Source organism: Hirundo rustica, chromosome 6 (assembly GCF_015227805.2).
Source record: "Hirundo rustica isolate bHirRus1 chromosome 6, bHirRus1.pri.v3, whole genome shotgun sequence".
NCBI lineage: Eukaryota > Metazoa > Chordata > Aves > Passeriformes > Hirundinidae > Hirundo > Hirundo rustica.
The window spans coordinates 30297851-30309447 of NC_053455.1; the positions used below are offsets into that span (position 1 = coordinate 30297851).

General features: G+C 39.7%; 1 protein-coding gene across 2 annotated transcripts in view; it reads left to right on the forward strand.

Annotated features, from left to right (window-relative positions):
• The window catches only part of MAP3K9 (mitogen-activated protein kinase kinase kinase 9), a 62051-nt gene extending 51222 nt beyond the window's left edge, over positions 1-10829 (forward strand). The window contains exons 11-12 of one of the 2 annotated variants that reach the window (XR_005701318.1): positions 20-577; positions 4823-10829. Coding sequence is in view for 1 of the 2 variants with exons in the window: in XM_040067233.1 (XP_039923167.1) it covers positions 20-501 (482 nt within the window). In the remaining variant the exon portion in view is untranslated. Of the gene's footprint in view, positions 1-19 lie in introns of both variants that reach the window. The other variant, XM_040067233.1, reaches the window with a different exon arrangement.
• Positions 10830-11597: the final 768 nt, after the last annotated feature.

Sequence of the window (11597 nt, forward strand, 5' to 3'; positions counted from 1 at the left end):
CACTGTCTGTTTTGGATAGGTGTATTAAAAACACCTAGTCCAAGCAGAGATCCCAGTGAGGTCCCTCGCCTGCCAGACCCCAACCTTGTTTTTCCTCCAACCCCGAGACGATGGAATGCACAGCAGGATCCCACACTGGAAAGACCCAAGACATTGGAGTTCCTGCCCCGGCCACGTCCTGCAGCCAGTCGGCAGCGGCTTGATCCCTGGTGGTTTGTGTCACCCAGCAATGCCAAGGGTGAATCTTCTGCCAACAGTTCAAGTACTGATACTCCAAGCAATCTAGACTCTTGTTTTGCTAGTAGCAGCAGCACTGTAGAAGAGAGACCTGGACTGCCTGCACTGCTTCCTTTCCAGGTGGGTCCTCCTGCTGAGGAGCGGACACTGTTGGACATAGATGCTGAGGGGCAGAGCCAGGACAGCACCATTCCGCTATGCAGAAGTGAACTTAACACACACAAAGCTGCAGCATATGAACTCAAGCAAGAATTCTGGTCTTAATATGAAACCACTGGGGGCAGTGAGCTCCTCTAGATTCGATCCTACTTTTTGCACTGAGAATGCACTTTGGAAACAGGTGAGATGGAGGGATGCTACAGAGATCAAATGGTGCTGCCTCGACTGAAGATGTGTTGTCAGCTGCCTGATTTTTGTCTGCATTTGGGTGAAACTTGACAACTCTGAGCTGCTGAATTTTGCTGTGGGGTTTTTCTGTAGTCTTCCCTGCCCTGTTATTGCAGTTTGAATCTGCAATGAGCTAAAATTATCATATCAAAGTCTTTTGTTACTGACCTTGTAGGATTTGGCACTTGCAGTAAGTATATTGGTATCTATCCTGGTATTAGTCAGTATTTTCAAATAATATTCAAATATTACACTACAGCAGACATCAGCGTTTGATGTTTTCCCAAGGAATCCAGAACAGAAACAAATAAATATCTGGAGACTACCTTCTCTGGAATACATTCACATCATTAGACTGGTCTGGGAATCATCATACCCCGACTGAAAGAGCGGAAGTAGCTGTCTTAAGGCTTGTTTGTCCTCTTTTGCTCATGTGATAGCGTAAGGTGGAACAGATGGCAGGGGAAGGGCATGGCGTCTCCACGGGTGGAGGTCTTTGAGAGCAGGTGAGCCAGACTGTTGGAAATAAGTAGGTGTAGTTGATCCTGGCTTCAGGGTATGTTGGATGAACTTCAGTGGTCTCTTGAGGTCCCTCTCAGCCCTGGTTTTTTTACGACCGTGTGCTTTCAGGATGAAGACTTACGGTATAGCTGTTTAACTTGCTTTTTTCTTTCAGATTTTCATTCCATCAGTCTCGTTTGTTCCCACTCTTTTTTCTCAGGCTCATAGTCAAGTTGCCTCAGCTTTGGGAGGGGAGGTAGCAGAAACTTTCTTTAAAGATGTGTTGGCTTGCAGAAGTAAGTTATGTGTTTCCAAATGTTTTTCTTTCTGTTTTTTTCTCATTTTTTATGCCTTTTAGGAGTGACCCATGAAACCCAAGACTGTTCTTATGCACACTGGTACTTGTTTAAGGCTGTTTTGAAAATGAGGCTTGTTGGTAGTTGGATTGTGCAAACAGGAATCGGAACATCTGGATTCTGTTATATTTTGTCACTGACTCACTGTGTGACCCTGGGCAAATAATGTAACCTCTGTGCCTGAATTTCCCCATCTGTAAATAATAGGAATAATACCTACCTCACAAGGGGAGGGGTTGGGATGTATATAATAGGTATAAAGTCCTTTGAGATCTTTGAGTGAAAGGCACTATAGATACGTAAAACTTTATTCTTGTTCAAATATGTAAAACACTCCTAGATCTGGAGCAAGAACAGACCCCTGTCTGGAAGGAGGAAGTCACACAAATAGGGTGTGCCTATGCTCAGAGTTTTCTGTACAAAGACTTCAAGTGTGTCTGTGCCACTGCAGGTATGTCTTAGTGGCTGTAATGGGAGCTTCAATCTTCCCCAAATTTGGCATTATACATAAGGGATGTGGCCTTCGTATGAGTGTAATAGGGTAGTCTGCTGTATTGCAGGGTAAAGCATGTCTGTTCGCTGTTTTTGTACAGATCTGTGCTTGTTTTGCTAATCTATCGATATTTGGTTGCAAATAAGTCATTTGACAGTGCTGCCTATGCAGTGCTCAGCCTGTTGGGGCAGTCCAGTCCTGCTGTGAAGGCAGTAGAGCCGAATACTTTCTGCAGCTGTCAGCACAGTGAACGTGTTTGTTTAGGTGTTTGTAACCTGATTTTAAAAACCAGCATGTGTGGGGACGAACTCCTTTATAAGGCTTTTTAGTTCTGTGTGAGGACTGAAACCAGCATGTTCCCATTAGTCAAGGGCACCTTTTTTTTTTTTTCCCCCCAAGCAATTACAGTATGTTTTGTTTTGAAAGGTCACATATATCTTGTTTATCACAGTCCACAGAAGATGCTTAACAGCAGAGTAACTTTCTGCTCCCTTAGTAAGTGCTCCAGGGCAAGCCTTAATGGTGCTATGCTAGATGTTGAAGCTGGAGAGACAACTATTTAGGCAAGGTATTATGATAAGGCAAGGTGAGATTCAGATACTTAAAGAAAGAAAACTTACATTTCTGACCCTTTTGTTAAATTTAGACCTTTAGCATTGTTGATTTCTTAAGCATCCTTTTGCTTTCCATTTCTGAAAACTCAGTTTGTGACCCAGACACTGGCAAAAAGACAAAACTCATCCAACAGATTGCTAATTTTGATTGTGCTAAAGATCAACCTTAACGTAATCTCAGTAAGAGGCTATGTCAGAGGGTTTTAAAAGAAGGACATTAAAATAATCAATTTTTCATATCTTCCTTATAATTTTAAAAAGTCTGGAACAGAACTGGATCAGCTGTTCTGAAATGTAATGTTTTCTATCCAAAAGATGTCATTATAAATGTCATAGGGAGTATCATCTTCTCTGCAAAGGCATCACCTGAAATAGCTCCATTTGAACAGAAATCTTTAAAATCCATTTACTTGCATGAAATGGGACGCCACCTTTCTAGGTCACACTGATGCAACTCAGCCTGCTAAACTTTCTAATAGCTGGCCAGTTGATTTCACCAAGCAAACTTTTAAGGTTTCTGTCAAGTTCCCAGGAAAGACAACCATAAAGGCAAGTTGTTCTGTCACCTCTTTTGCTTAAGAAAGGTGAGGATGAAGAATTAACACCCTCCTTGCCCCTCTCCCCCTTTTATATAATCACTTGGTGTAGGCGGTATGTAGCTGAACTTTGAGAAGTACATGCTCCAAAGAGTATCTTTCCTAATACCTAGTGGACATTGCTACATCAAATAACTTGGTAGGACAGATGACAAGAGTCAAGGATCCAGGTCAGGGTTACCAAATGAGATTCTGTTATAACAAAGCTGCCAGACAGACTAGTTAGAAGTATATTGGTTGGCATGTGTTTGTTTTGTGGGTTTGGTTTGGGTTTGGGGTTTTTTTACCCTTTCTTCATTGAATCTAGCATTTGAATTAACCTGAGGCAGTCTTTGAGCATCCACCCGTAACTGTCTTCCAGTGGCCAAGCTGAGGTATCAAGCAAGTGGAATCAGTTGTGGAAACAATGCTCCTGACTTCAGTAGGTGCTGGTGTATTCTCTGGCAGGCAGAGAGAGGGCTCTGAGGACAAAGAGTTGTCAGATATTTTACCTTATGCACTCCAAAAGCTTTTGCAGCCAGTTTCCTAAGGCCCAGAGGCTGAGTGCATGTTTAAGCTAGGTCAAAACCTCTCTATAGATCCATCTGTCCCATCCTGGCTTGAATTCTATGCTTTCTTAATCTGTTGGGGTTTTTTCTTTCCAGTTGTGGGAGCTGAAGTGCTCCAAATCTCCAAAGGGTGGTCGACTATAGTACACTAGACAGTGAGAAGGTATGAGCCCATCAGCTCAGAAATCTTCTTTTCCTACTGGTTGCTAGTATTCCCATTTGTCAGGGAAACAAAAATGTCAGAATATTGGTCATTGACCTACCTTTCTAGTAGTATTCTTGAGGAATATGGTGAAAATCTTACTTTAAAAAAAATCTGATAAATGTATTGTTTCCTAAATGTCTGAATAAGTTGCACTTTTATCTGACAAAATAAGAAAAAGATAACATGATAGTCACTGAGCAGTCTAAAGCAATGACAAAAGAATGGAGAAAAATATGTTTGAATACAGGCCTTACAAAGAGGAAGTGGCAGTTTTTTAACTGAACATAATGATGAGATTGTAGCTGAGAGAAATGTTTGTATTTTTGTTTAGTCTGCTGGCAATATGTATCACTAATTTATGTAATTGATGTGCTGATTTAGGAAATAGAAAGAAGTATGCTATCCTTGTAACCCCTTTAGTTTTCCTGTAGTGTTGGGGGGAAGGCACAGAATAGCAACCACTGCAAAAAATGACAGATTTTTTGATAAATTTCTGCTGGTTTCATAAAAACTGAGTGTGGGACAACTAGAGAGAAGAAAGCTTTTGTGTCAAAACTAAGGTGATTAAATAGTTATGGATCCTTTTCTAATACTGTTGCTTCTTCCAGACTGCACAGTGGTCTGTTTTACCAGCAAGTAGGGCTTAATCTCCTCTCAATCATTCTCAGAGGTGCAAATGTAACTTTTTATACATATTTTCCCTCCAGTTTATTATTGCCGTGGGTTGATATTCAGTATGGGGCAGGGAACCTAGTGAAAATACTCTTTTTGTAATACTTTTTTAACAAAATGAGTATTTTTAAAGTGAATTTTTTGTTATTGATGGGGAAAGACCTGTTCTGGTTTGGCGTGGTTTTATGATGAAATATTTTTCTGTACCTCTAGGAATGGGAGTAGTTGCCTTCCTCTTCATAGCATGCTGTTTTCTTAAGACATTGTGGACAATACTACGTAGAGATGTCACAAAACTGGATACCTCTCATTCTGTTGAAGGTGAGGCAGTAATGGTCAAGTAAAGAAAGGTCTTTGCCTTTGGAGTGTTTTGTTAAATAAAACATGACAGGAAACCTCCGACCTTGAGTCGCCTTTCTATCTTGAGATTAATTTTTATTTAAAACCTAGTTCATCACTGTGGGATGAATATGGGACCTGGAGTCTCATTGGATGTATGGAACCAAACCTCTTCCTGTGTCCCAAAATTCAGTGAGAGCCTGTTATTTTTGCAAGTAATTTTAAGCTAATGTAAATAGGTTTGTTTCTTTTTGGGTTTTTTTGAAATGTTTCTCCTTGGAAAACATGCTTATCGCTTTCTAACCTTTTCCACGCATTTTGGAGATACTCTCAAGAACTCTTACCAACTCTGTGGTGAATAAGAAGGTTGTATCTTGCAGAGTGATTTAAGCCCTCCTTTTGGCTATGTCCTCCTTTTTGCTTTATTGGGGGTTTTTTTGTTGTTGTTGTATGAAACAAAGGCATTTGCATTTGGAAAGATTTATGATCCTTATCCTGTCACTGAAGGAACAGTTTCTTAGCTTCCATGCTGAGAATTCTTTTAAGACTACAATTTGGGTAAAACTGGACATGAAAAGTGAAGGGATTAGACATGTGTTAAAACATATTTGCAAACAAGCAATAAATACAGCAAATACAAGAACCAAAATATACACTCACTGTCACAGAGCTTAACTTTCAGACTTCATCTTTGGTTGATGATATAATTAAGGTTTCTGTAGGAAAGAATGCCTTCTTATGCTTTTTCTTAAGTTTGCTATTTTAATACTAGAATACAGTGGTTTGCACAGCCAGCTAATATGGTAGTTAGCCAGACAGAAGGGATCTTTAACCAAAGTTACTTTTTTTTTTCCTCTTATTTTCAATCCAGTTTCTGGTTTAAATTTTATGTTTTCTCTTTTTTTTTGTGTTTAACAAACAATACAGTCCTAAGAAGAACTTACTATTATTAACCTCACTTTCACGGTTTCATGAAGCATTATGGAAATGAATCTTTAGCTTATTCTGGTGCTCCCTCTATTGAACGCATAAGTAGAAGGTCATGCTGCAGTTAAAATATGCATTTGCTTTTGGTTTTTCCCATGCTTGGCTGTTTTAAACAGTTTTGCCACTGGCCAGAGGTGAACACAACTTCTGAAATTCCCTACATCAACTTTATTTTTTTTATGTTGGAAGTAGTCACTCTCAGTCTAAGAGGTGTGTGCTTGATTAACAAGTAACTTCCACTGGTGGCTGGGTAGTGGGTCTGATGTAGCTACTGGAATTATTGTTCCTTTCCACCAAGGGCCCCATTTTTTACAACTGGAATGTCTTTAGCACTTCATCAACATTTGTATACAAGAAATACATTTTAGCTCCTTTTGTACCTAAGTGAAAAACCTTCCTTTTTGTGATCAGGAACATTTTCCTACTGAGAATGGTTTCTTGAGCTCTGTGGTTTTGTTTGTTAGTTTCTGTTTGGGAATATTGTTTATTTCTGGTTTAGTTTTTAAGCCTCTCCAATTTATATATATGTTAGGTACATCCTGTATGCCGAGGTGCCTTCCATCTCACATGTCTCCTTGCTGGGGCCTGAGGTTGGTTTATTGGAGGGACCTCCTAGTTGTAGCTTGCAGTACTGTGTTCTCTGCACATCAGGCCAAATACCATCACAGGAAACATTTTGTGTCCTGCCATTTACACCCCTGTGTTGAGACACATGATATCACTGCCTCTCCCTATTTCTCCATTAGGGTTTTGGCCTCATCCCATCTTTGTTGGTTATTTATTTTTGTTGCCATAGTAACAAGTGTAAGGCAGAAGACCATACGCGTTTTGGGTGTGCGTTGACCTAAAAGATTTCCAAGCTAAAAGCATAAGATACAACTGAGTGAAGTGGGAGTGGAGGTTGGCAGGAAATAGCACAGTGAAATTTTCCTTCTTAATAGAAGTCAGAGGACAGAGGGATACTAGCTACTTGGTAAACTGTTGGCATCATAGGTAAGTTGGGTTCTAAAGAAGAATTTGAGGAATGCACAGTTACTTAATTTGATAGAATGGCTTGGGTTGGAAGGGGCCTTAAAGGTCATCTAGTTCTAGTCCCACTGCTAGGGGCAGGGACACTTTCCACTAGATGAGGTTACTCTAAGCCCCATCCAACTTATCCAGTTTCTGGTTGGTTTGTTTTGTTTTACCCTGAACTACCTCATTTGTAGAGATAGAATGGGCAGAAAGTCTAAGTTTTGGTAAGAATTGCTTGAAGTATGCAGTTAAGATTGGAGTGAGATGGGAAGGTAGAGGTAAACTTGTACTTGGCTCTTTGACATGCAAATTCCTGATGGAAAAGTAAAACCAGCTATTCAGTTTATTAAGTTAAGATTATACTTGCTTTAGATATTTATGTTTCCAAAATAAACAATAAAGGACAAAGCAGGACATTTTTCTTGATGGTTTCTAACCTGTGGAAGAGTTGATTGTCCAAAGACAAAAAGGTGGAGATTTCATATTGGTCACTACTGTTTTTAAAAGTAATAGTCTCTTTTTTTAAAAGCAGGTTTTTTGTGGGTTGTTTGGTTTTTTTTGGTTTTTTTTTTCCATAATCTCATGTGTTCCTAAAGTGGAGCTGTACACAATCCTGATTGTTTTCCTGTATTTGCAGTATTGTTTTCCTAGTGTATCAGCTCCTAATACAGTCCTTACTGGATCTGAATGCTAATAATGTGCAGGCAGTCCAATAGAATTAATGTTATGGAACTATGACACATTTTTAGTGTGCCATATAGTGGATTTATTAACCCAGCTTGAAGTGGGCTACTTTTAGGTTTGTAGCTGATGGGTCAGATGGTTGCACAGCTGGAGAAAGGGGGCTTAGAACAAATCTGCAGGAGCAATGCCAAGGTTGTATTTGCTTAAAATAATCAATTTGAAAAATTATCATGGAGAGAGGCAGGGGGAAAGCCCTTCATTAATCGGAAACACATCTATAAAGTCTTGTCCATGCTCAAATTTTAATTGCCACAATAGCTAGTGAGGATCTACATTGTGTTCAATGCGGCCAAAACATCAACATTAAGACAAGAATAATTCATTTTATATATTCTGTTTCAGACTGATTAACACTGTCTCCCATTCTACCTTGATTGTTCCATTCAGCATTTTCTCAAGAACAGATGCTGAGGTTGGATAAAGCTGGTCTCCTTGTCTTGGAGAGGCATGTAGGTCTAAGAAGAAACATTGCTCTAGCCATGTCCTGATCTTTTGTGTCTTGTGATCTTAGCTGGAGAGGTTATAATGGCACAGGAGGACATGCTGGTGTTCTTCCAAGCTTCATTGTTTAGAATGCTGTTAGCAGCAGTTAAGTTACAGCCTCTGATTACTGCTTGGCATAGCTCAGTTGCACACTGTGCTTCTTGAGTCTTAACTATATCTGGAGGTGAAAGAGTTTCTTCCTTCAGTTCTGCTGGAATTTGTGAATGTGGCCACTTATTAGCTTGGGTTATTTGTTTTCTCCCAGTTCCAGTCAACGTCACAGAATTGTCACCCTCAACTGATTGCCCAGATACTCATAGTAGGCTTGTTCTTCTGTCTTGCATGCTTTAGTGAGTAGCTCTTACAATGTCAACAGGGTTAGCATTTGTATCTGAGCAGAGCAGTTAATATCTCTGAGCTGACTTTTCACACTGCATCTCAAGCAGTTGTTGCTCCATCAGTTCTGCCATTGTTCTGGTTATCTTTCAAGGTTATCTTGACAACTATAATATCCAAGTACCCTAGACTGTAAAGAATACAGCCACAGGAAAAAAAAAAAAAAAAAGTAAGTAAAAAAGAAAGCATACTTAGGAGTGTTTGCCAGTTGAACTGGTTGAATTTGTCCAGCGCTCTTGGCAGAGAGTAGGATCCATTCTTTTGCAACATAGATCTCTTTGGGGGATGGCTAGGTTTGAACTGCAGAATTTACCTAGATCCACCTAAAGTCCATAGGCACCGCTGCCTGTCATGTTTGGCAGTTACAAGAGGATACCACATAAACCCAAGAGCATCTAGTAATAAAAGTTTATATTTAGAGTAATTAACTTTCAAGTTAAAAGGGAAGAGGCCTCAATTCAGAAAGCTCTTCATCACATACTTAAACATCACTGAAGTCAGTGGAATGTGTTTGTGGGTCAAAATGCACAAGACCCCAGTTTAGCAAAGCTGTTTTAATCTGAACTGGGGGATTGTCATCTAGAGACTGATGGTGAAGGACCAGGTTCTTGCCTTGATTGTCAGAGTAAGGAGTCAATTAACCCGAGAAAAACGTTCCTCAACAAGCCCCTGGATAAATGGTGGTTTGGTTGCTGACTCTTGTGGCCTTTCCATGGCTGCACATGCCATGCCTATTTGACTGCTACTTCTAACCATAAGCAGGGTGGGCTTTGAGAATGTTTTCTGACACGGGGTGAAAGAGCAACGACAACTGCATTAGCAGATTGCTAGCTGTAAAGGGGCCGTAAGTGGTGACTGGAGGCTGTGTGTGCAAATGGCAGTTTAACCTGAGGCCTGTTCTCAAGTGTTTCTTCTCATTTTACAAATGCATCCCTCCAGGCTGGTGGACAGACCTGACAAGTTCAGCAGTGATCAACATCCGACACTTTTACTAGAGTTCTAGGATTCCTGTCTGCCGGCTTTCGGCACAGCACATTGTGCTGCTATGTTTGATTTCTTTCTCATAAATTCAGTACAAGCTGGAAATATCTGAGATATTTTGCCTGACTTAAGTTGAGAGGCTTATATGGAATGAGCAGGCAACAGTGGTGGAAAAATCAGGGAAAATACCTGTGCTTTTAACAATGTCTCTTCTGTGGCTTTGAAAGTCCAAGAATTTCTCAGCCAGAGAATGTATTTTCTCCTTCTTTTTATAAGCTACTTCTTTCTTTTGCCTTATTAATTGTGGATCTACTCCTGCTTCTATTTCAAGCCAGATGCAAAAATCGGTGACCTGACTTTCCAAGGTACAATGTTGTAAATTTGAATAACCAGGTGAGTAGATTTCTCTAGTGTAAGATCATGCCCCCATGTCTGATCCTTTGAGATATGGGATAGTTCCTGCTTGTGTTGAAATCAGTGTGTGGAGGGTGTTGGGTACTTCATAAGGAACTCCAGACTCTGTAGGACTGGGATTCATCTTACAGCTCAAGTATTTCAGTCTGGTTTTGGAGACCTCTGTATGTCTTCTCTTCCGTTTATGGTGTTCAAAAGTCTGTTGCTATGGAAGTAGCACCTGAAGGTATGTTTTGCCCGGAGAACCTGCAATGGAGCAGTTACATTACCAAATGGCAATGTACCCCAGAATTAAGTAAAATAACAGAGGCCACCAAGTTTTTCTTGTTTGTGTGATGAAATGTTGTCAAATTAAAGTGATTTGTTGGAGCCTTCCTTTAACTTCTGTACAGCAGTAAGCTTAGAGGAAAAGAAGATTGCATTATTTTTAAAAAAGCTTTATTTGTGACCTGGACTTGTTGCCTCTGACCCTCTTGGGCTTAAATAGTTAAATTATATTAATGTCCAGTTTGTTTCACTGTAGGTAACACATCAACTGAATACTCTTGTGCATAATCTACTGTATCTTTCCTCTGTTCTGTGTCAATGTATTATGTGTATTTGGATTACAGTTCTTTTTGTATTAAATTATTTTATGTTATAGAACAATATTTAAGTGAAGCAAAGAGTTAATGGAAGTTGTTGACAATTTGGGATTTCTTTTCTCTTTGCTCTTTTTTTGGATGTACTGTAAATTGTAAACCAAGGATGCCAAGCAGGCTTGGTTCAATGGCTAAAATTATTGTATTACAGTGTAATGCTGATCTAGGCCTTGTCTCAACACTAGAGCACACAGACTTGAATAAAACTGTTATAAAAGTGATTGTCTTTAGGCTTTGAGTTCTTGAGTTTGTGCTTGAAAAGTAATTTCAAGCAGATATTCAGAATAACAGTTGCACTACCTTCCTCTGAGGATTTTAGAATTTTTCCCGGTACAACAAGAAGTTTATTTTTCTTTACTAGGTACTTCAGTCCTGATATGCTATTCCAGCTCTGGGTTCTCCATAGGGTTTTTGAAATGCTTTTGCGAAAACTCAGTTTAGTACAGGCCTTGGCACAGTATCTGTCTGCTAAGCCCCATCTGGCTTTTCTCTGAACCAAGGAATTAATTGCATACCATTTTTATTAAGGCTAATATTTCTGTTCTGTTAGCTTGAGGTTTTTCTACTCTTTATTTAATATCCCAGCTAGAGTATGAATCTAAATGCCTGGATGTGGAGCTTATGCAGTAATGTGTTTTGTGCATGGTGACATTTAACAGATGGTTTAGATTCAGTTGTGATGCTGTGCCTTTGTCCTTGCCACATCATTCGGTGAGACACAGGCAGAACAGGCAGAACAACATGGTTTTGATTCCCAGGTTGTGTATTTGAATCCTGGGTTATACTTTTGCTCTTCTCTGCCATAAAGCCATCATTTCACATTTCTCTGCTTTAAGAAATGTAGCTGTATGTATGATGAAGGACTATGCACTATAAGAACTTATATTTCATAATTTCCTTTGAAAAAAGATTTTTTTCTAATGCAGGTACATGCAAGAAATCCTTCACCCTTCCAACAGATACGGAGACTGAACAATGCATAGGTAGGC